At 38.8% G+C, this 26,520-nt stretch overlaps 2 protein-coding genes across 2 annotated transcripts in view; both read right to left on the reverse strand.

The window, feature by feature from the left end:
• LOC134746932 (uncharacterized) overlaps nt 1-11,413 on the reverse strand; it is a 56,200-nt gene extending 44,787 nt beyond the window's left edge. The window contains exons 1-2 of the mRNA XM_063681503.1: nt 10,237-11,413; nt 6,177-6,335 (exon numbers count right to left, since the gene is read on the reverse strand). Coding sequence (XP_063537573.1) covers nt 6,177-6,335; nt 10,237-10,782 — 705 coding nt within the window. The 5' untranslated portion in view covers nt 10,783-11,413. The remainder of the gene's footprint in view (nt 1-6,176; nt 6,336-10,236) is intronic.
• Nucleotides 11,414-12,631: 1,218 nt separating this feature from the next.
• Nucleotides 12,632-26,421, reverse strand: LOC134746820 (uncharacterized). The gene is made up of 6 exons (XM_063681384.1): nt 26,233-26,421; nt 24,972-25,136; nt 23,654-23,797; nt 19,196-19,385; nt 18,385-18,555; nt 12,632-17,645 (listed from the first exon to the last, which is right to left on the reverse strand). Exons 1-6 carry the CDS (start codon nt 26,241-26,243, stop codon nt 17,277-17,279), a joined length of 1,050 nt encoding a protein of 349 aa, XP_063537454.1. The 5' UTR covers nt 26,244-26,421; the 3' UTR covers nt 12,632-17,276.
• Nucleotides 26,422-26,520: the final 99 nt, after the last annotated feature.

Here is a 26,520-nt window from a genome sequence, read left to right on the forward strand (position 1 = left end):
TAACTTCTATTGTATCGGAGCGGGTTAGTGTGACTCTTATATCGCTAACGTAAATGTCCATCTTTAACGATCGCGCACCTGTCGCCGAGCGCCCTATAACTGACCTTGAGATGCACCTATATTGGCTATATCTAAATAGTTTGTCTTAGGGCGATCGATATTTTTTTGTCAGCTGTGAGCGTTGGCAGCCGTGTCGTTAATGGTAGGTATTATGTCAATAACGACTCAGAACGCGAAAGGGGCTCTTTTTTGCTTTAAAAAGTAAGGATAAAATTTAAAGTTTTAAGAATCGTAGTCAGAAAGTAAAACCTTCGCTCCTTTTGCTCTACTGACCTCTTGTAAGTGGAGCATATTAGAATAGAAGCGACGAAAAAGCTTGTAAACGGTCTTCCCTACAGTGACCTTTACTCGTTAGCTCGTTACTGCTAATGCCATCTTTACGGAGCAATACTCCGTTTTTCATAGTCATAACCGGTTTAAGCTTAACAGGTCACAAATTATCCAATCCATTCATCGGCAAACGGTCCGTTTTGTCTGCACCGTGCGTGCACACATAAATGCTTTCGTACCCTCGGCAATAATTTCCAATTTAATGTTACGGCGCATCCGACGATCGTGACACCTGCTCTTTTGGAACCCTAAGACTGCAGTCATATCAGTTACTGAGTATAAACTTATAATCTCCGTATTGTAAATCGACGTAAGGACTTACTGGTTGGTCTTCGCACTGGTTTTGTGATAAAGCTCTTAAGGGGGAGTTTGTGAAAAAGGATTTATTTTGATTTAGCTAGACATAACGATTGTACGTAATCGGTTCTATAGAAAATACTCCTAATTCCGAAGTTAGTTTTATTTCTGTAATTTTAATTATCAGTTTTCGGATTTTGCGGTTCAGTTACAGAGCCTCACTTTCACTTCCATTCAAAAAGATCGTGAACGAATTTAACTATCGTCAGCCCCTTAAGATGTTTCGATTAGGAGATAATTTATTGTATCCTAACATCGGCCTTATAACTTAACATCTGCCCCTTTGAGAACGTCGCGAGATGTATTTAGTAGTCATAACAGAATATAACACAACATAATTGTGACCACCGCACTTTTTTAGGGTTCCGTACCCAAAGGGTAAAAAACGGGACCCTATTACTAAGACTCCGCTGTTTGTTTGTCTGTCTGTAGTGTCTGTCCGTGTGTCACCAGGCTGTATCTCATGAACCGTGATAGCTAGACCAGTTGAAATTTTCACAGGTTCTGGTTGCCGCTATAACAACAAATATTAAAAACAGAATAAAATAAATATTTAAGTGGGGCTTCCATACAACAAACGTGATTTTGTTGCCGTTTTTTGCGTAATGGTACGGAATCCTTCGTGCGCGAGTCCGACTTGCACTTGGCCGGTTTTTGTATTTGTGGCAATAAGCGTCATTAATTGACGAAACCTGTTGTGAATGTATAATTTGTAAGTACATTGCTTATTTTGATGAAGCGTGTTGCGGATTTTGCGTCTGTATTGACAAATAAAATGTTTATAACATAAGAATATTTTGCAAGTACAACAACAAACAATCTTAACTTGAATAGTAATTAGACCGCTTTCGAATTTTTTGAAATACATAAAAATCGACAAAATTCAATCAAACTTGACACTTGGCGCGCATGGTCTTTCCCGTTCTTTCTTGCGAAATGTGACAGTGATAGCAGCAAACCGATGGAACGGGCTTAAAGTTTAAATTAATAAAAAATAATACCTATCCCTTATCAAGTTATCAGCTGCAGTGACAAAAACAAAGTGCGAGACACCAAGGGACCGGGAAATATCGTTGCATACTTATTAACTCCTTCAAAGGTCACGTAACGGTTATTGCCTTCCCAAATCCATTTATATGATAATAACGTTAAAGTTTGGCCGTAACGTACTTTTGGGATCACCATACGAATTAGTTTATTATAAATAATCGGTCCAGTAGTTAAATAGTTTATTGTCTATTCAAGGGTCAGCACGTGTGTCTCTTTTCTAATAAATAAGGCGCCATTCGTTTATTAAGTAAGACGATTTTTGGCAGTTTAGACCCTTTTTCAACACTATGTAAGAAAAAATAAAAATAGGCAAAGGGTTTAAATATTTATTACGTAAGAATTTAAACGAAAAATGAATACACGTTTGGTTTGTTTTAATTTTAATTTTTGAACGTAAAAATTTTTAGGAACGCTTATTTGTACAGTACAAAGGTACTAAGTACTTCATTTTAATTTTTTGCGTTAACTTGGCACATTTTTGTGATCTTAAGAACTATCAAGACTCCCTCTCACCCCCTTGTAAGAAAAAATAAGACGTGGTCGACCTTCAAAACATTCAAAAAGTGCTTATGTTGACACTTGACAGGGATATAGACCGTGATTACATTTTGTATTGTTTTTGAGCTCCCGATATTTCGACGGAGTGTATCCGTGAACAAGATGCATGTAACTGCGTCGTAATATCGGGAGCTCAAAAACAATACAAAAGGTAATCACGGTATATCCCGGTCAATATAAGTCTAGTGAAACTAACCGTGAATCATTCAAAACTTTTATTTAATAAGTGAACAATTGAACACTGAACAACCTAATTTCATCTATAGGAAGCAAGTAGCACATTGTTACAATATTTTTATGGTCCATCTATCGATCGATACATACATACATATAATCACGCCTATTTCCAGGAGGGGTAGGCAGAGACCACGGATTTCCACTTGCTACGATCCTGACATACCTCTTTCGCTTCCTTCACTTTCATAACATTCATTTCATTTCATTCCTCATACATCATCATTCATCGATCGATACACCAGCCTTAAACGCCCCAAGCTTGACCTTGAGGTGCACCACCGCATTGCCATAATTTAATGCATTCTGACATTATAACACGCGATGAAAACTTAATTCGCGCCAGAACTTATCGACCATGTAAAGTTTTGAGTGAATAAGTTTATAAAACCATTCGTACCCAAATTTACATAAAAACCAGGGACCGGCCCGCTATCCCTTATCGAGGTTTTATAAGGGTATTGCATAAGGCTTAACTCACCATACCCTTTGCCAGACGAAACCCTTTGTTTTGCTTTTAAAACCCCTTATATAAAGCTACCACATTTGAGTAATCTGTAGCCCAAATACCCTTACAAAACCCTTATCATCCGCTCACCAACACCTTGCATATTGCTTATAAGGGTTAGCCTTATAAAGGGCTTCACTTTTAGCATATAAGCGTGCTAATTTAAGTCGTCTACCTTGTTCATAAAGCACACATTACTTCGAATCCGAGCGATCGTCGGCGGCGACGGCGGCGTTCTTTGACTAGGCACGTATTTTCTTTCCTTTTCATACACTACCGTAGATATATACTAATCCTGTCTCTTTCACGTAAAGGGAAACCTTTATAAAAAGCGCTTAAAGATAAGGGTAACCCTTATTAAGGGCTAGCCTTATTTTTGGTTAGCTTTTCGGTAAGGGTTAGTCAAAGGTAGGGGTATGAATGGGCTTGCAGTTCAAAAGGGAAAGTCTTTCAATGTGTTAGCCGTGTTTAAGTGTTGCCCATTGAAAGGGTTTTATCGCGGAAAGGGTTGTCCGGTCCCTGGTAAAAACTTTAGGGTAACGGAACTTTGTTTTATAAGGTGTAATCACTACAGCTTATAAAACAGTCACCCGCCGCGTCTGTCCGTTTGTATGTATGTATGTTCACGATAAACTCAAAAACTACTTAACGGATTTTCATGCGGCTTTCACCTATCAATAGAGTGATTCTTGAGGAAGGTTTAGTTAGGTGTATAATTTGTTACGGTTTTTTGTACCCTGTGCGATGCCGGCAGTCTAATTAAAAAGCATCTTTAACAAGTCAAGTAAATTACTGTTTATGAGCAACTAACATAAAATAAAAAATATATACAAGTACAGCTCTAGGGCCCTTTTACAGGTATAAATTGAATTGACAGTCAATTCATGTTTAGGAATTTTAGCACCTACTTTATATAATTCCCTACCCTACCCGACCTGCCTACCAAACCTGCGTATTCGATTTCTACTGGCTTGGAAACAATGAGGATATCCCACAGGTTTTAAAGAAAACTGGCCAAGTGCGAGTCGGACTCGCCCAACAAGGGTTCCGTATTTTTTTAATATTTGTTGTTATAGCGGCAAAAGAAATACATCTGTGAAAATTTCAACTATCACGGTTCGTGAGACACAGCCTGATGACAGACAGACGGACAGCGGGGTCTTAGTAATAGGGCCCCGTTTTTACCCTTTGGATACGGAACCCTAAAAAAGTAAAGTTTTTTTTTAGGTCAAATGTATCGGCATTTGACCTAAAAAAAAAACAACAGGAGCACAGGTCAACAGTTGTCTGAACTCTGATTTTATTCCATCTGGTCTATCACAGATGCGCTGAGACAGTAGTGAATATCGCGCCCGAGAAAGACTACCCATTTCTTTCTAATCAATACAGTTAGAAAGAATCAGTACATTTTACATATTTATTTAGACTATTTTAAGCAGCAGAAGGAAGGAGGGCGTCAGTTTTTATACAGTTTGTTCCCGTGGGAGCGTCGAAAAACTTATCCCACGCGAACCAACCAGCGGCAAGCGATTAGATTTTAAACAAGCATACCGCGAATTTTAGGACGTCAGTGTGCTGGAAACGAAGGGTTTATACTCTTTGTACATAATTTACACTAAAAAAATATGCTTCAACACAACTGAAGTCTGTGCATCCTTAATATCAATTGCGTTGCACACAAGTACATGGAAGTGGGGCGCACCGTAAGTTTTTACCTTTGCATACTACTGTCTTGATATTTCAAAACATTATGCAATAGCAATAGGCTTGTCACTTATTTTCAATACCAGCTTCTTACAATGGAAGAAAAATAGCTAAATATAACTTCTAGCTTCTTCAGTGACTTATCGAAAACGCCCTTTCCATTACTCACTATTCTTAGGATTTAGTTTCAGTACTATTTCGTACCTTGTCACAGTGACAATTTTATGAGGTCCGTAGTGACTTTCATATTGATTGTCATTGTGAAAAGGTACGAAATGGTACGGAAGTTAAACTCTGACAGTAGGCCGAGCACATGATTGACGCGACAGTATCTCGCCGCGAGATAGAATACCCGTCTTTTACTAACTGTATGAATTAAAGGGGGGCGGGTAGTCTATCTCGGATACTCTCGCGCCAATCATGTGCTAGCCCGGCTGTACTTAAGTCGAACGATAAGTCTTGTTTGTTTTACATGCGATTGTATTGCTAAGAACCAAAAGCGTGTGTTACGTATGTACTAATTACCAATACAATTATGGTACGATTTATGGGGCTATTCAGTCAATTAAATATGGCGCCAACAGTATAACAATTGTAAAAAATCTTTACACAGGAGCATTTAAGCGGAATGCCGATTGAACGCTGCGCTTTGTTTTTATGAAAATGTTAAGAAAGAAACAGTTTTCGAATTTAAACTGTGGTGAGTCATATTAACATTAAGCTAATTTTACAGATTAACGCACGCGTATTTTAGTCACTCGCGCGATATGCTTCGGAGCTAGGCTCTCTGGCAGGCGTGGCTCACTCCGCGATTTCGTCGCGTCGCTACAAGTACATGCGGCCCACACTAATTTAGGTGTCTAGCCATAGTACACTCGGCGTCACGGAAATCGCACACCTTCATATGGTGCGAGCGATTCTAGCCAGTGTTAGCCGAACGTTAATTGCAATTAACTATTAACCAGTACAAATTGAACCGTAAGCCGCAACGGACGTGACACTTCCCGCGCACCGCTACGGAACGGACGCCTGATGCTCGCGCTTGCGCCACCTAGCGGTCATATCTGTCTTAATCTTAATAGACGCGTTTTGTTAGAGTGAACATTCTGTACCTAGTACTATTATTTATTTTGTGTCTCCCCGGTCTCCATTATCAAGCACTAACAGTGCATGAGCAGCGGTCACGATAGCTGCGCGCCGCTTACTGTCGCTCGCCGCGCAGCGCACTGGACATACTTTATATTTGTACTTTAGTTTGACGTTGTAAAATTTTTCAAGGCCTGGTTGTGGCCTTCGGGTCAAAAAGTATGGAAAATCCAATGTTTAAGCCCTGTGGAAGGCTCCCGCAGCCAAATGTCCTACAAAACTTGCTCACCTTCAAAGTAGTCTGAGTGGTGTGATCCAGAAGGTTGAGGCACGTGGGGTGCGCGTAGGACTTGCACTGCTGACAGCTGATGAGCGGCTCGGGCTCACCGCTGCTGTTGCGCGTCTCCGTGCCCAGGCACTCTGCGCAGATGGGCAAGCCTTCGGGGCTCTGGAAGTGAAGAAAAGAATGAGATACATGGCACAGGGCTGGATTAACCAATAAACAAAGCCGTGTTTAGCGCATCACATCTCAGTGTTGTTCCTGATACGGGCAATTGCCGTAAATGGCAGCAGTTCCATCTCCCATACATTTTTTCCGCACATTTGCACAATTACATTGTAATACGGCATTATTTTTTTAAGCACGGTAATTTAAGTTAATACACGGTAACCCCAAAATGGGACAGACTGGAGCGGGTGGGTGGTTGGGTGCCAGTGGTTTAAAAATTCCTGAGGTTTAAATGTTTTCATCCGGTATTGCCTTGGTCCAAATCAATGAAAACAGACTTTGTCTTGTTGGTTTAAAAGGTAGAGTCACCACAAAAAAACCCAACATCGCGGATACGCCATACGAAGATTTAATATTTTAAGAAACATCTAGCTTGGACAAAGTATTGGAACAATGGGATAGTTAATCTATAACTTTTGACCTGGTGTTGATGTCAGTTGGTGCAGTGATAAAGAAAGGTTGCTGCATAAAAAGGTACTTACTTACTACGTTGAGGCAACGACCCAAAGTGAGTCCTGGCCTCCGACACCAGATCACGCCATGCCTCTCGGTCATGGCATAAAAAGGTGGTCTGATCAAATCAAAATGAGACTATTGGATATAAATAATCAGGACAGCAAAGGTATGCGGTATATGCTTTTAAGAGTCCCCGGCAAGCTCGGCCGAATTTCACCTTTCCATACAAACGGAGTTTCGTTCTTATCTTAAAACTACGTGTTGGATTGTAATGAAACTTTGCACATACAATTAGTATATAAAACAAACGAAATAGAGCAAAATTAAGTTTTGTATGAAAAACTTAAATATACTGTATTTTTTTAACTATTGTATTTGAACCTACATAAACTAATTACAGACCTAGATATACCTTATCCTATTGTAAGTACAAAGTTTCGGAATAATCTAGCTAGTCGCTTTAAAATGAGAGCGTAACTACGTTTGTATGGAGAACCAAGCTTGCCGGGGACTCTTTTAAGGTATGATATGGTATACTTTCTTGTAGGAAATCTTGGGGCAATTTATTCAACAAAGTCTTCTGAAATGTTAAAACTAATAAGGATTCAACTTCAAAGGACACATTTTTACCTTCCTAGATGTTTATAACCAGGCTCATAAATTGAATGATGCAATTATTTTTACTATAGGGGTAACAACTACTGCCAATCTCAGATAATAGTGAAGAGTAGTTTATGATTTAACAAACATTTTATCCTAATAAGTCCCTCCTATTCTTAAGCTTGGGAAAAAACCAGACCTGGGTATTCCTCAAATATTTTTTAACTGATTCACTGTCACCTTCTATTTTTTGGCTGTGAGTCATCATACTCATCATTGTCTTTTTGAAATCTTCCATATTCAATTTTTCGTGATAATGTAAACATCTTGGTACTATATCAGTGTTGGGTATAATAAAATGGGGCATTTTCTATGAAAAGGGACCTTATTGTCGATGGCGCTTACGCCGCCAAACGTAGCGCGTCATTGTATTTATAGCATCATTTATAATGGCGCCATCGACAATAAGGTCCCTTTTTTATAGAAAATACCACAAATACTAATGTGAATACAGCAGTATACTTTATTGCCATTATGAGCCCAAACTAAAATAAAAAATGGGAACAATTTAATTAATTAAAAATTAAATAAATCTCCAACTTTTTAATTTATTAAACACTTCTTTTTAATTTATTAATCAGTTCAAGCACATAAATGCAGCCTGCCTGTACAAGATTGATTCACCGTAGCTAATTTGAACATTATGCAACATAACCTTGATCAACTTGAGACCGTTGACCCAGACATTGAATCTTGCCTTTGGTGAGAACAAGCAGAAAGCAACCAATTGGTTACTACTGTTACTAGTGTTACTACTAAGATACTGTCTGATAAAGACACACATTTTGGCTGATCAGATGTCAATGTTTTTTACGGGAAAAGCCGAACATTTTTCGCAACTACGGGCTATGTCTTATAGTAAAAGTTGCACAGTGTGATATATTTACTCACCTCGCAAAATATGGCTAAAATGTAAATAGAATGGGACCATAAAAATAAACTGTAATAACTGATTTGCAAGACCAAAGTAATCCCATAAGTGTTCCGTGAACAAAGTGAAAAGACGGAGCACATGTCCTGCATATTTGATGACTTCACAAACCCAAAAGATGTCAAGATAACCATCAACAATACTACCTTGCCCACTGTGGAACAATTTAAATATCTTGGGTCTGTTATAAGCAATGATGGGAAAATCGAAGCTGATATCACACATAGAACTAATACCGGATGGCTAAAATGGCGAGAACTCACAGGTGTGATGTGTGACAAACGAATGCCCATAAAAGTAAAGGGAAACATCTACAAAACTGCCATAAGACCTGCAGTACTTTACGGCTCTGAGTGCTGGGCCACGAACAAATGCCATCTAAACAAACTTCACACCACTGAGATGCGCATGCTGCGTTGGTCTGCTGGCGTCACTCTGTTGGATAAGATTAGAAACCAGTACATCAGGGGCAGTTTCAAAGTCGCACCGATAACTGATAAACTTGTTGAGAAAAGCCTACGGTGGTACGGGCATATTCAGAGACGACCTCCCGAACATATGATCAATGTAGCCTTAGCGATGCCTGCGAGGACGCGGGAGACCACCAGCCACTTGGTTGACGACGGTGGAGAAAAGCCTGAGAGAGCAAGGAATAAAGGATGCACACCTGGCACTAAACCGTGCAGAATGGAAGAAGAGGACAGGGAGGGCTGACCCCAAGTAAATGGGATAAGGTCTGGGAAGAAGAAGAACAAAGTGTATGAGAAGTGAGAATTTCTTTTTTTGAAGTAGTTTTGTATAGTTTGTTAGTAGATTTGTAAATGTGAAAGCCACAGATAAGTTTGTTTACAAACAAGTATGCAACTGTTATCAGTAAAAGGTTATGTAATTTGTCTCTCATAACAAAACATAATATTGTTTTAAATTGGAACAATAAAAAACAAATGCAACTCTGTTCCATTTAATAATGATTAAAATTTCAATAGAGGTAATTTAGTAATATTAGGCGCGCCGGTTGACGTTGATCAGTCTGTTATGTGCGGATGGTGCAACTGGCACTTAAACTGTTAAAAGTGGGTGCCTCTCTCGTCGCATAATATGTGATTGTCGTAATGTAATGTTACGCATAAAACTCTTTTCGCATAATTTTTTTCCAGCTGAAACAGAGAGTATTTTCGAAAATGTTTTGCATAGGTTGTGTAGAATAGTGTAGAATAGGGTAGGTTTGTTTTATAATTTTTCAGAAATGTGCAAGTTTCAGGACAATAACAATTATGCGAAATGAGTTTTACGCGTAACATTACATTAGGACAATCAATTATTATGCGACCCAATATAGACCCGTTAAAAACATTGAGTTTTGGCCAGGAAAAGTTCTAGGTTAATTAATTATAAATATAACACACTCATTAATTTCATCTTTCAGAATATCAATTGTGTATTTTGAAATAAAAACATATTAATAATAATTACACCCTCGCCTTTCTTCTTATCAATTATATGGAGGATGAATATTAATTTTTGTTGACCTAATTATGAGATTGCAATAAGTCATAAAGGTTTCCAAATAAGAGAATATACCATAATAGATTTCACATTAACAAGTAAATATACTCTAATAAGTATTTTAATACCAAAAACATAATAAAGAGCATAATAAGAGCAAAAACATAATAAGAGTAAACATAATAAAGATGAAACAGAATTATCCAACCAGAAGTAGTATTAAAACTTATTATTTACTCAGTAAACATGATAAAATATACATAAACAGAGAAAGTATACTATTCTTACCTTTTCTGATTCCTGATTCTTCTTTTGCTTTGGAGTCCGTTCATGTGACCCAGCCCTCGGTCTCTCCGTAGCCTTATAAAATCCCTGATGGTGGGTTATCAACCCCCTAGTCACGGCCCGCTTCGCTGCGGCCTTCAACACTGTACGCACATCCACTTCAGGGTCCACAGTCACTTGGTATGCCTGCTGCAGATGTTTCTCTATAGTCTTTAAGTCACTACCATCCCGTTCACCTAACTCACGCACTGCTTTAGCCACTGCCCGCGACACATCGATGTCCGGTGCTATCCTAAGAGTCCTGCTTTGTAACCCCCCTGGGTCCTTGTACGAGCTCTGCCCCTTGTTGTACACTTTCAGCACGGCGCCCTCGCGCACGGCCCGCTCCAGGCGCTCGGAGACCACGTCCTCATGATAGTTGTGGTGCTGCCTGATCGCGTGACAGATGCGCTCCACACTCGGCCGCTGTTTTTGTGAACGTATTTTCCGAATCGCCTCGAGTATCCATCGCTTCCACACATCCTTTCCGACGTCTTCCGGCTCGCTCATCTTTGTCTACAATTATTTTGATCGGCCGTCGGAGTAACGGTACGGTACTGGAGCGCTGTCAACACCCATCGTATTTTGGCGCCTCAAGCGAAATTCCATTTTACGAAATGGAACCTCGCCGGAAGGGGCCGGAGAGCGCAGCGCGCCGCCCGACGCCGGCTCACAGCATGTTGGCGGCCAAGCGGGCGCCCGTGGGTGACACATCGCGCTTTGAGAGCGGGTTTCGGCGGAGCGAGCATCCAATGGCGGCCATCTTGTGACAATCCAAATTTACGTCGAAGGAATACACGCGACGTAAATGCTTTGGTTTAATTACACTTCACTAAATAACTACAACAAAAGAGTTGATTGATTTATTGCTCCTTATTTACCCCTCACTAAATGTAAAATAAAACCTAATACAGCGGAGTCCTTTCCGGTTCTTTTTTTTTCACAATGCGACTTCACAAACAAACAACACAAAGTGATGACATGTAATGATTTGGTGTTTGTAGCCCGCAATGATTTTTCAATAGCCAATTTACTTTTATATCAATGGTTTATTACAAAATTTACTTGAAAACATTCACAAAACACCAACAAAAGGCTCTTCAAAATGGCTATCAATCAGTTGCTATATGAAAAAATATTTTTGATATCCTGCTTGTCGCCGCAAAATGTATTGCCATTTTAATTACAATTAATTTACCAAAAAATATGTTTTCACACGATTATTGCCTATGGTCACACTCATTTAGGCCTCATACACACGAGCGCTTGTTCAACGCGCGTTAAAAAAGCGTTTGAATGACACAAATGGAAACATGTGTATTTATAGTTTGTCAAGGGACTGTCTCATTTCGGGCGTAGACGGAGAAAGTCATACTGTCTTTGTCTTGCACTGGTGCTGGCGCCCAGAAGAAAGGGATGAGTGTAGTTTTTTTTGTTCTTATTTACTGACAAGATTTGCTTGACCAACTTTATTCACACGATGGCGGTGGCGCTTTTATCACGCGTTATTTGATTTTCAACTTTAAGCCTTGGTCTTTAGATCGAATTTAGCGTGCAGGCATATTCAAGCGCTTTTTTTAACGCGCGTTGAAAAAGCGCTCGTGAGTATGAGGCCTTATAATAATTTTAATTATAGTTGGTCAAACCAAATTGTCAGTAAATAAGAACAAAAAAATTATACTCATCCTTTTCTTTAAGGGTGCTAGTACTAGTGTAAGACAAAGACAATAATTCTCCTTATCTATGTTTGAAATGAGACAGTCCTTTGACAAACTATAGAAAATTAAAAATTGTATTAAATTAAATAAATAATAATAAATTTGTATGGTTTTTTCCTAGTAATTTATTGATTAAACCTGAATTTTTATCCCTATTAGTAATTTATCTTATTTACCCTTCAATGAAGATAGAAACAAGGAACATGTTTGAATTTAATCAATTGAAAAACGCTCCTAAGGATCGCGCGGTCAGCGAGTTTTTACGAAAACCAAAATATTTTTTATTTTCAAAGAAACTTGTGATTGCAACCGAAGAATGAGTGAGAGTAGAAAATACATAAGGACCAGATAAATATCAAGTTTTAAGGAAAATTAGTAAATAGTATCGCAATATATTAAGAAAAGTTGTGAGACTGTAATACAACACCTAACCGTGCTATCTTAAAATTCCGCGTGAAAATGCCGTAAGTCTTGAAACATTTAATGTGAATGTGATGTGAACACATTATTATTTTCTTCAATAAAATAGTTATATTCTTATCTTGCATTATATAAAGCATATGGCTGGAAAGTGGTATAAATCCGTTCCGTTCCGTAAATTGAGGGGATAAACCAATGGCACAAAGATAAAACAAAAATACATTAGAAAAATCCTTTATTCTACAACAAATACAAACATAAGTACAATCATAACATGGTAATTCATCAACAAAATGTAAAACCACTGTATTTACAGGTCAAAAAGAAACAAGAAGAGGAAAGAGTCAAAATTAAACAGAATACAAATCAAAGACAAAAACTATGATCTCAACATGAACGATGTTACAAAGATAAATCCTGATTTATACTCTGGCCGAGTAACACGGGGGATGACAAAGATGCTGAACCATATAAAAGACTTCATTATAGTGGAAGTTTACAGGTCTATGCCTTTATTAGGGGATGAGGAGATGAATGCTCCTGATTGGACAGTGCATATTGTCCGCTATGATATAGTTTTTATTGATAAACAATGATTCTGTGTCAATGGAGGCTCCATCGACGCAGAACCTTTTCAGTTTCATACATACTTACATCAGTTACATCCTGGTATTAGTTTTTCATAAGAATGTGCTATTCTATTATTATTATTTTTTTATGGAACTATATCTGGTAGTATTACAATACAAATCCTCTTGCACAACCTTAAAAAACATTTACAGAGACACACATAATACATAGTATTGTTAGTGTTTTATGTTAACATTATAATTAACAAATTTTTATTGTTACCGCAAGATAGTAAAACTATTTCTTGCCAAAATGGTTTGATAGCTTTGTTTTTCATAGCGTTTTCATCCATTGAATAACTATAATGGTAATTGGTGTAAATCTGAGATCTTACACAGACTGATTATAACTAAGTCTGAATTAGCATAGTTTGAATTTAGTTAAGTATTAATAATTGTTACCATTTAAGCTTTACATAGGGTGACTGTTATCTAGTTATTGGTCACTACTTAGTAACTGGCCACTCCTAACAAATAAGAAAGAAGCCAATTGAAGCTTTATGATAATTTAATTTAATTTATTGTTAAGAATGGCCAATAACTATAGCAGTCACCTTAAATAGCTTACTATAGTATAGAGTTAAAACAGCATAATTCTTTACCAAGAATATCTTGGCTGGCCCAAGCATCAAAGCTATAGAATTATATGCATATGTTGATTGATAATATTGATGTTTTTAACATGCCTTTTTATACTGTTGTTTACTTTCCAAATTATCTTGATTTGTCAAATATTGTCAAAGAAGGTATGTTTTTACTTTTAGACAACACTACCAGCAAAAAGTATCTGAATACAACTTTGTGCTCAAGTGAATATTCTCAGTGCTAGCAGCCCTGAAGAACAGGAGGCAGTTATCTGCTAAAAAGAGAAAGTAATATAGAATATAGGTAGACATCAGTAATGTCAAATTACCATCTCACTGTGGCACATAGCTGGCTCCTGCTTAGGGTGTGCTCTTGGTACTGAGGGCCTACCGAGAAAAACGAAAATCTAAATTTTGTTGTCTGACTCTATCATATTTGTGCGATAGAGAAGCAGATATAGTCTGCATCTTTTCAAATGACTTTTTCGTCCAAGACGGTAATCTGTTTAACAAAAGCCTTTGTTCCTATTGTGTGTGCGGTCGCCCATTGTGTACCATTGTCTCTGACATTGGCACGCGCTGTAGCACGCGCTCAGACTCAATGGTACACAATGGGCGACCGCTCGCACAAAAGGAACAATGGCGTTTGTTTAACAGATTACCGTCTTAGACGAAAAAGTCATTTGAAAAGATGCAGACTATACCAAATAGTTTCGTTATTCGCAATTTCCTATACAAGATCCGTCCCGGAACAGGGAATTCCCGGTTCTCGTCATATTTTACATTCGCGGGTCTTGGCTCGTCTCGCCTCGAGCTCGTAAAGTTAATGATTACATTCTCGCCTCATGACTCGTCCCGTGTCTCGGCCACAGCTCGTAAGCTCGTCGAGCTAATCGATTTTAAACACAAACGGCACGGTATAAGGTTTGTAACGGAATGACAGCCGAACGCTAATGTAAACAGCAAGCATCCCGCGCGACGCGAGCCCCTTTGACTCGTGCCCAAAAAACCGCTTCTCCACGCGAGACGAGCCCACCGACACCGAGCGTCTCGTGGCTCGCACGCGAATGTAAATCAGCTTATATAAATTCAGTACCATATGCATTCCCTACTAGGTACTTCTCTTTATAAATAAAAGCAGGAATTTAGTTTTACAGTTACACTGGATAATTTGGTCCGTTTTCCATAAAAAAGAAGATTTGATCTAGAAATATGTACACTATCATAAACGCCTTTAGATATAATGTATCAAAGGTAGTGAGTGTATCTTTAGGTTAGTTTACATGGCCATACAATTATAGGTTTAAGACAAATTTTATCGTAAGTATAAGTATTGCTCAGATGCTAGATTTTATTACTAGTTTTGACTTTAATTACTTAGGTTAAGAGAACTTAAAACATCTCATTATTTCTTAAATAAATCCAACTTTCGTGATACACTTAATATTATATTGCTCTTTGTAACAATGTACTTAAGTTTACAGAAAACATAATATCACTCATTTAATACATGTAACTGACATCAGATCTACATTATATTCGATAAATCTGTTTCTAAAGTTGGTTATAAAAAGTCATACTAAGTACTTAGTTTGGTTTTATTACACAGCTGTACGATTCATACAATATATTATATAACACAGTTATAACAACCAAGGTATTTTAATTTCACAATACTTACTTTATTTATGTTAAGTGTTATTTAGTTCTAGAATGCTATAACTGGAATTATTTATGTAAAACAAAAAATAACTAAAAGTTAGACTTATATCAACCGGGATATTGACCGTGATTACCTTTTGTATTGTTTTCGAGCTCCTATGCGATATAAGTCTAGTGAAACTCTAAACTCTAATCATTCAAAACGGTTACATCTAAAGTGCTACCAATGGGGTTGGACGGTCGAAATAATTAGCAGATGGCGCCAGCATAGCTTGCCCTGTCAATCCCTAGAATTGTGTCAAATATTTGTTTTAGGGTGCCGTACCCATAGGGTAAAAACGGGACCCTATTACTAAGACTCCGCTGTCCGTCTGTCACCAGGCTGTATCTCAACAACCGTGACACAGCTGATGTATTTCTGTTGCCGCTATAACAACAAATACTAAAAAGTACGGAACCCTCGGTGCGCGAGTCCGACTCGCACTTGGCCGGTTTTTTTAATGCCCTGGATGCCAGCCCTCTCATAGAAAAAGGGGCAAGCTATGATGGCGCCATCTCTGCAAACCGCAAACCCCATTTGGGGTGTCGCCATGCAAAGTACTACCACCCAATGGCCACCGCAACTGTCTAAAGGTTTTTATAGATGGCGCTAGCATAGCTTTTACCTGTCTGTAGTTTTTAGATTTTCCTTAAACGGCCACACATCCAGGCCATACAGTCCCACAAAAAACAAGACTGACACGATTCGTAGGATTGACAGGTAAAACCTATGCTGGCGCCATCAGTAAAATACTTCGATCGGCCAACCTCATTATCCTGCTGTTGTGCCAAAACGGCAGATCGGTGAGACAAATTGGCACACCACCAAGTTTTTGCTAGTGGTAACAACTGAGAAAAAAAACGTTTGGTAGTAGCTGGGTCCACACAGAGCGAGCATACGCGCGAGGCAATTTCCTCGCGCACAAAACGGCCAGTGTAGACGTGCCGCGCGCGCGAGGCAAGTCTAAAAATGTCGATACAACACGCGCGCCTCGACCGAGGGACGTCTACACTGGCCGTTTTGTGTGCGCGTATGCTCGCTCTGTGTGGACCCGGCTAGTTACTAGTGTGGCCACCAATTTTGGTGGTAACTAGTAACTAGCCGGGTTGCGATTTATTTTCTCATTTGTTAGGCTGCTAGAAAAAAGAATCAGTTACCACCAGTAACAACTTTGTGGTAACAGTTGGCAATAACCCAACTTACCCAACAAATTGAGGCAGACAAACTATTATTTTAACAAGGTTTAACAACAACTCTGTATTGGTGTCCTAAGGATTAAAGATCTATTGCAGTTGTATTGTTAATTATTATCATCTAGTAGGTTGATAAGTGCTCATTATTTGTGTGATATCTACAAATAGGTGCTATTAGCACTATGTGGTTCTGTATTGCGTTGCCCATTTGCATTTAATTATACATTACCCTTAATTTAAAAAATAACGCTGTGAAATATAAACAAAATTTAAATGGAAAACAGGAAATGAAAAAAAAGAAAAGTAAATGGTCTTTATGTAATCACACATTCTTGTTATTCCGGTTTTTTTGTCGTATAAGGCGCATCCCACACGGTCTGAAATAAGGAATCGGAATCTCTATGGCCATGGAATAAACTTAAAATGTTGTCTATGGCCCAGGTTTTTCTACACAAAAAACCAGATACCACAAACTATATTCCGATTCCTAATTTCGGACTAGCAGCGGCAGAAGCATATATCACATCTGTTTTAGTGCCTGACTATTCAAATTTATAGTTGGCCAAGCGAATCATGTCAATAGAAAAAGGCGGCAAATTTAATAAATGTAGGCGCGAAGGGTTATCGTCCCATAGAAAATTTGAATTTCGCGCCTTTTTCTACTGACAAGATTTGCTTGACCAACTATATATTTGTGTATCTCGCTGCATTTATAAACCATCTACCTTTCCTTACATAAAATCACAAAAAACTCCTATCTAGCTAGATTTAAAGTCGCTTACGCCGCTCAACGTGCATCCGGACTGCTGTATCACATGCGTAGCCGCGTACACACCACACTTAACACAAGTCGTGTAATCCTTCTCTATGACCATTTGGCTTAAAAACCCGCCCGCAAAAGCATCACCGGCCCCGTTCGTGTCTATGATTTGATCCCTTGACAGTTTGTTGACAGGTACTAAGGTAACTTTACCGTTTTCGACGAGTATGACGGGCTCGCAACCCTGCGTGATGACTACGACGCGAGGTCGGGAGGGGTTGAGTTTGGGCATGGTTGATATTTTGAGCGCGATCGCTTGGAGGTCCTTTTCGTTGATGCCGAACGCTGTCGCGAAGGCTTCGGCTTCCTGTAATGTGTTTATTATACCATCAATCGGGGTGAATAGGGATGATAGGTTCTGTCCCTATTCACCCCGGTTGACGGTACATTAAAAATAATAAAAATCAACAACGAGAATCGGAATTAAATTCTAAGGAGGTATTCCTTTACATTGGAGGCGGTGTGCGTGTGGGACCTCGCTATATACGCGCATACCTAATGATGTCAGGCTCCTACAGTGAGCGACATGCGAATTCGCGTCGATGTAGTAACCGCGTAATTTGAAAACTTCAAGGTCGTTTCTTGGCATATTTATGATCCTATGAGTTGAGAGGATAAGGTATCCAAGTACATTTTTTTTTTAATAAAGTAGGCATCTAGGAACAAGGTAGTGTGTCCAGCCAAGTTCGAAGGAAAAAAGCGGCGGTGTGTACTTATTAGGCTTGTGTAGTACATGTACTAAAATCAAAAAGACGATTCCCTCCACTGTACTAGACCGAACTATTCCCTAATGATTCTGCTCTTAGTACGTTTTAGTACTACACGCGAACGAAACAGAACGGGAGCGAGGACCGAGGAGTGCGAAAAATGAAAGCGATCCGAGTGATCCGACTCATCCGACCGAACTAAAACTAAACGTCGACTCTCTCTGTGTGCTACTGTACTAAAAGACCGAACTAGTACAGTTGTGAGATTATACTAGTTGGGAGCTATCTTTTCAGTGAACGAGCATGCACAACTCTAGTACTTATATATTTAAAACGTACGCTCTCATTGCCAAAGAGCACGTCAACATAAGGCAGGATCTTCTCCAGCGGCTCCTTATAGAACTGTGAGACGAACGGCGCACTCAGGTTCATGATGAACGCGTGCTTGCCAGAGTGCGCGCGCTCCGCTAGTTGTAGAATAGATTCGGGGGATACTGCTACGAAGAAACCCTGGAAAAAATAATAGTAATGCACATTTTGACTAACGGCCTAATTCGAATTTTAATATACGAATATCGAATCAGGCCGCGTCTCACACGATTTGAAATTAAGAACCAGAATCTCTACGGTTACTTACTGAAAAAAATCAGAGGGAAGGATTATTTGTCTATGGTATCTGGTTTCTCTGAATTTATTTTGGCACTATAGATTCTGATTGTAAAATGAAGACCGCGTGTAACACGCCTTAATAGTCGCTTAATAGGAAAGTTTCCTCTACTTAAAATAAATATATCACACCGTGCACGAAATAAAGCACCAGATAATTAAACGTCGGGATGTATTATAAATTCATTATACGCGATATAATCCGTTTTCATAGTTTTAATTTACCAGATAATTATTAGAAAAACATAGATAGCAGTTATTTTTAAACACAATTTCTATTTAATATCATTTCAAACATTGACAGAGAGAATCATACTGTCTTTGTCTTACGCTAGTAGTAGCACCCAAAAGAAAGGGACGAGTATAGTTTTTTTTATTCTTACTTACTGTCAAATTAAGTTTGCCAGACTATATGGCCAGCTTGCAGTCCTACTAAAACAGGGGGCAGTTATCTGACAGAGTAAGAAAGTAACATACTACTCACTGATGTATAAAAGTACTTCGCCTTCTTAATGACCACTTGGCATTCCTCCTTGGCGAGGTGCACGGGAGTGAACTTCTGCGCAGCGGCCAAGTTCGCGCAGAGCGAGCGATGCGTGCCCGTGACGAGCACTGCGCACGTGCCTGTGGGTGCTTCATCGGTTACTTGGTACTTTACGATCACGCCATCTGCGCTGTGGATTGATAAAATGTAAAATTTAGTATTAATGACTTCAAAAATATAAAAAAATCAAAATCTTGTTGTTAAAAATCTTAAGCTTTTGTTCACGCCTTTAAGGGTTGAATTAAAAAAACCTTTCTAAGTGGAGATCTATAATCTCGTAAGAGGCCCACCATTAAACATTTTCCCATTTAAATTTGAACCTTGTAATAAAATAAATAAGGCTGAATTTCGTTTCGCGGCACTGCGTCGCGCCTTGTGTTTGGCCAAGTCTTTATATATTTTACAGTACCTACATCACTCACTACATACATAGTATAAAACAAAGTCGATTCCTGCTGTCTGGATGGATGTCTGTCCCTATGTATGCTTAGATCTTTAAAACTACGCAACGGATTTTGATGCGGTTTTTTTTAATAGATAGCGATTCAAGGGGAAGTTTTATATGTATAATACATCAGCATTGCACCCGTGCGAAGCCGGGGCGGGTCGCTAGTATTACATATGGTGCAAATTTACCGCCTAGTGCGGTAACTAAGCACTATACGTGCGTATGTGGAAAATTTAAAGCGTCATATCATATGTACTGTAAAACGTTGTACAATACACGTGCGAAAAGGTAATTCGCAATGTACAATTAGAAGATACGCAAAACTAATATAAGTGCAAATAAAGCATCATGATGACATATTGATTTTGCGTTACCTACATGATGAAATACCTACACGTGTAATGCATACACATACGTAGTAGGTACCCACTGATATCAATTGATTTGCGCACTGCCAATTGTAGGTAGGTATGTCATTTCAATAAACGCTCACTTTAGTATAAGAATCAGAATGATTTATGGCAGTACTGTGTACATTTGTCTGTGTGGATTTGATGATTTAAACGTAATTATCTAACCTAACAGGCAGTGCCGGCCCGAGTCCTTGATCAGGGTTGTGCGAAATCGGGTTTTGGCGCCCTTCGTTGAAGCATTTTACCCAAAAGCAAAACGAACCGCATTTTGGGCCCGCGTCACACTCTTTTAAAACTTTTTTTTGTCTTGCCATCCGGCGCCTAGAGCGGCCGCTCCACTCGCTCTACCCTAGATCCGGCCCTGCTAACAGGTAAATAGTGAATAATTCCCTTGAGGCCTTGAGTATACTACGATCGGATCAAAATTATTTATCTGTAATCAGTGTAGGATGGCTGCATTGTAATGTTTCTATTTAAATACTCCCTGCCTATAAAACAAAGCGTCTGCTGCGTCTATTATTCGCGATAGACTGAAGCTATTGGGCCGATAAGTGCTTGAATACTGATATACATAGAAACATTAACAATATTATTACACATTTGAGTTTACCTAAGTCCTAAAGCCAAAAGACATCCGTTGCTGGACACAGGTCTTTCTTAAGTAGGTATCTCGACATCGAATCCCGAAGTTCCTTATCGCCCTTATCGGACGGTTTGCGGCTAGGCGAAAAAAAATGAAAGATTTTGTCGTCACAAGCCATACTAGTGCGATAGATGCATATGCCAATATTGGCGTCACAAGTCATACTAGCGATATATATACGGTGTTTCATGACCCACTGAAAACCTAAAAACAATTTGTTCAGAATCGATAGGAGAATCGATCGCGCTATGTTTTAATGGGGGTAATTTTTATATTATTTTTTATTATTTTTACATGCCCATTCTACAGGTTTGTAATGCAACAATATCAATAACTAGCATTTGACACGTTATTTGTCAATGAGCAACACCCTTAACTGGCCATTGGTAAACCTTATCTCGTTGCAGTAAGGTATGCAAATGGTCTGTTAACAGTGTTTACGATGGTAACTAGCAATTGTTTGATGTCACTAAAACGACAAAGCATCTTCTGTAGAATTACCAGTCGAATAGAATTGTTAAGAAAACTAAAGCACTAATATTTTTTTTTAATATTTATCGGATTAAAGAATAAATACTCAAGATGAGTTCAAAAGTAAAAAAAAAACTGTTGGGGTGTCTCAGGTTTTCAGTGGCTCAAGTAACACCGTGTAAAAGAACAGAACAGAACAGAACAAAACAAAACATGAGCATGAACACGTCACCAGTCTTTCTTATTTTTTTAACCGACTTCAATTTCATAGAAGGAGGAGGTTCTGTATTCGGTTGTGGCTATTTTTTTTCTACCACTGGTTATCAAACTATTTATTGCCAACTGTACTTAAACCGAAAGGAAGACGTAAATTTCTAGTTGATTTAATGCATTTTCGGTGCCTACATTCTACGTGCAGCTCCTTCTAATTTCGTCATTCTTTTTATTATTATTACAGCTTTATTTATTTCAGCGAAATTTTTACAATTTTCAATTTGGTCATTCAAACATGTATAAAGAACCCTGCATAAGTTAAACAAATATCGATAGCGGGAGCAAATGTTATCGGAGGCCACACATCTTAGGTATTTCTTATCTACACCTTGCCGCTCCAGTTAGTACACATTCTGTTATTCGTTGTTTAAGCGACAATTTACTCGGATCTGTAGGCCTAGCACATGATTGTCGCGACAGTATCTCGCCGCGAGATAGACTACCCGTCTTTTACTAACTGTATGAATTATGTCGCGGCGAGATACTCTCGCGCCAATCATGTGCTAGCCCGGCTGACGTAATGAGTCATTTTATGTTGTCATGTGATTGTGGGTGTGTTACTATCGAACCCGACTGCATACCGCAGCCAAGCGTGGCTCACTCCGCGATCCGCGAAGTACATGCGGCTCACACCAATTTTGGTGTCTAGCCATAGTAGTTGCCGCACACCGCTAAGGAACGGACGCCTGCTCGCGCTTGCGCCACCTAGCGGTCATTACTGTCGTAATAGACGCGTTTTGTTAGAGAGTGAACCTTCTGTAGGTACCAAGTACTATTTTTTAGGGTTCCTTACCCATGGGGAGGCGTCGTGGGTAGAATGCTAGCGATCATATGGCGCCTCCCGTCAACGGCAGATGACGGAAACGCCGCAGGGGATGTTAGTGGGTATTCTCCTCCTCTCCCTCTGACTAGCAGAGGGAGCCTTGGGAGGAGCGAGTCCCACATACCACCCCCCCAATTGGTTTCCCCATTGCCCGGGGGGCGTGATGCGTAAATGCATTTACCCTGCGTACTTCTACGTTTAAAAAAAAAGTTCCTTACCCAAAGGGTAAAAACGGGACCCTATTACTAAGACTCCACTGTCCGTCTGTCTGTCTGTCACCAGCCTGTATCTCATGAACCGTGATAGACAGTTGAAATTTTCACAGATGATGTATTTCTGTTGCCGCTATAATAACAAATACTAAAACAACGGAACCCTCGGTGGGCGAGTCCGACGCGCACTTGTCCGCTTTATTTATTTGAATACCATGTCGTTGGCAAACAAGAATACGGCCCGCTTGATGGTAAGCGATCACCGTAGCCTATGGACGCCTACAACTCCAGGGATGTTACATGCGCTTTGCCGACCCTTTAAAAACCTGTAGGTACACACCTTTTTTGAAGTACTTCAAACTGAAGTCCCTCGAGAAAACCTCGGCAGGATCTTAAGAGATCTACAATACATCTTTATCACGATATTGATTGACATTATCATAACTCTAATAAATAGTCAGAGTACACATGTTAAGCTTATCATAGAGTTAGAGAAACATCAATAAAGATAAAGGCTACTCAATGTCCAAGATACGATAAAACCTTAGACCAAGGCTTGGAGGATCAAATTTATCAGTCAAAATTTAATATGATTTGAAATGTATTTGACAAATCGTTTTTATCTTTGTTGATAAACTAATTAAGCTTAGCAATATTAATTTTATCACTTTCTCCTTCAATATTAATACTTATATTATTATTAAAGTAGTATTGAGTGCAATTATGAATTATTAATAAAATAAGCCACGTTTGAAAGAAACAAGGCAAGGCTGAGGGCAGTGGTGCAGCTTGAGTTTTGAGTTCATTAGATGCCCCACTCATAGGAAAAGAATTGAGTCCCCTATTACTTAAAAGAAAAGGATGATATCAATTCGACTATACATCTGTAACGTGATTACTCTGCAAGTCGTGAATTTTTTGTTATCAAATTTCAACTTGGCGGTTTCACATTAGATGCGAATTCGCACGTCACTACATTCTGCGAGCGGGACATCGCTATATACATGCATAGTGTTGTCATACTCATACACTGGAGAGACGTGCGAATTCACAATAGTGTGATAACCTCATAATAAGATACTTACATTCAATATTAAAATGTAATAGGTACTTACACAGCTCTTGTCTCGAGTATCCTAGCATACTCGTCATTCCCGACGCAGCCAAAGTAAGTGCAAATACCGGGCTTCTTGAGGATCCACTGGGCGACGCGGAGGGTATTCTGGACACTGCCGCCTGCTATGAACTCTGCTTTGTATCTGTAAGAAAACAGGTTTAGATTAAAGATGAGAACAAATTAAAAATGGCAATATCTTACACAAATAGATAGTCCCACAGCTCAATGAGGTTGATGTTGTGGTTAATATACAAATATATACTTTATAACGGATAGATAAATACTGAATTAAATATGAAACATCCATAACTTACACACTCATTAATTGTGATTGATGGGATTTAAACCAAGAGCTCCAGTCATTACTAGTAGGCTACAGAGAAAATTCTAAATTAATTACTGTAATTAGTTACTAGATATAAGAGTACCAATGATAATAAAAAAAAATCCATGATTACAGAACAATTCAAGATAGACCCTTGTGGATACCCTGGTTTGATTCTGCTAACCTCTCTAGAAAAGTGTTAGTCTCAGCTTTCCGAGTCCGGTCCGGACACATCCCTACAAACAAATTTCTGTGTATGATGGGTGTTAAATCGTCACCACTGTGTGCAAACTGTCAGAAGACTGATGACTTGTCTCACGTGTTGTTGGAATGCGTCCGGAATTCGGACTTGAGAAAAAGAATTTTTGGTAGTCTGGGCTCCATGCACAATGGACAGATCAATTGTTGGTTGTCAGAACCTATATCGGACAAAGCAATCAGTGTTTACCACTTTATTGACCTCTCCCTTGAGTAGGGAACTATGATAGCACCCATGAGGCTGACATGTTCACCTAGAGTGTCCAAAGCCTCCATAAAAACCAGATTAAAAAAAAAAAAAAAAAAATATCTCCTATAGCTAGATTAGCTTTGGGAATAAAGTTATTTAGAAAACTGGTATGGACATATTACAGCCAGTTTTCTAAATACGTTTCTTACTACTACCATGCTTAGTAGAAAAAAAAAAGTTTTGACACATTTCATAATTGCTGCAAAAATTGATGTGTTTTTAAATAGCCGCGAACGTTCTCAACCACATCACACAAAGTTAGGCTTCAGGGAAAAACACACTCTATGGTTTGTTAATACACAAGTTATAGTGGTGCAGACAGACAAAAGACTCACGTTTTCCCGCTTGCTTCTTGAGAACTAAAAGAAAGTTAATTTAAAGTATACAATATTCTTTAAACATTTGATTTCACTTTATAAAAAGTGGTAAGATAAAGAAAAAGTTTGTAAGAAGTATTTTAGGATAAAGAATAATAAAACCCACTTTTCCATAAGCTCCTTGTACAGTGGCATGTGTTTTTCCTCCGCCATGATGGCATCATCTGGCTTCATGTCGTACTTGGCAAGCAGGCCATCATCCACAGAAGCTGAAATATCCAGCAAAGGGTTCCCGATGCCCACCAGCAGACCCTCATCACAGTTGCATGCGCTGAAATGGAAAAAATGCTTAGTCTAAAGAAGTTCTCAAACTATTTTGGTGATGGAACTCTTTTGGAAAGCGAAATGTTTGACGGAGCCCAAATTTTAATTTTTCGTTCGTCACCGTTCAACTGTGAACCAGACACGGAAGAGCTATTATTTTATTGTTTCTCGCGGAGCCCCCACAAAGGCTTTGCGGAGCCCTAGGGCTCCGCGGAGCACACTTTGAGAATGGCTGGTCTAAAGTGTGTCAACATTATTACTAAAGTTTTATTCTTCAATTGTACCGGAATGTACTGGAATTATTTTATTTATAATAATTTAATTTAATTTAAATTTCTTTATTAGACATCACATGGTCCAAAAAATTGTTAGTTATTATTGCTTATCATTTAGGTTAGTAACAATGTAACCTAATTAAATATTTAATAATTTTACAAAAGTGACTTTATCCGCTGACCCATTTCCCATAACGGAAGACCATCTAGCTTATTAGCTATCTTGTTTCGAATGCTGTTGCTACTCCCGCGCACTCTGTCAGGCAGTGAGACCGTTTTCTTGCACCACAAGGCATCGAAGCCGTCTGTGCGTGCCTTGGCAAACATGGACAATCCGCTGCAGAAACGCGGCAGTCTCAACAGCATCCTAAAAGCATTATTGTATTGAATGCGCAAGGCATTGTAAGCTCGCTGCTATAAATTAACCAGACTGACATGTAAATAAGCCTTACGAATAAAGTGATTATGATTATTATGTATATCTAAGTTATCAACCCACAGACTTGATGTGTATAATGATGTACAGTAAGCCTAATATACAATATTATGTTCTATAATAAGGTAAGAACAAAGTTTGTGTCATTATATTACGCTTAAAATAACCCATAGACGATAACTTATTAGAATTAACACTAGTTATACACGCAATTTTTTCCGCCTCTGATATGAATGTAATGTTAAACGTAGCCAAGCCAATTAAGTCTGATATTGTACAACAGCCTCTGAGACAGTACCGCATAATTATAGCTATGCGAAAAGCAACATATTGTCACCAATTAATTCAAATTAAGACAATCACCATGAAAGGAAGTTGTTAAAATAGCTCACCTTGTATTCATTATGTAATATTTGTATTTTACCGGCGTAAAATTAACTAAACTTAGCCGATTGCGAAACGCGACCGATACACTCGAGTTATCTACGTAATCTGAGAATGAAATCACCGCATGTTTTTGTTGATAATATATAATTTAAAACGTGGTCGCAACGCTCTCCCCCCGTACGCAAGAGAAATATGTCAAAAAACTTTGACGTCAAAGTGACAGCCCACGGTTAGTGATGTGAATTAACTGAATATACCGATTTAACCGATTCAGGTGCAAACTGGTCGTGCCC

This window comes from Cydia strobilella, chromosome 13, assembly GCF_947568885.1.
Source record: "Cydia strobilella chromosome 13, ilCydStro3.1, whole genome shotgun sequence".
Lineage (NCBI taxonomy): Eukaryota > Metazoa > Arthropoda > Insecta > Lepidoptera > Tortricidae > Cydia > Cydia strobilella.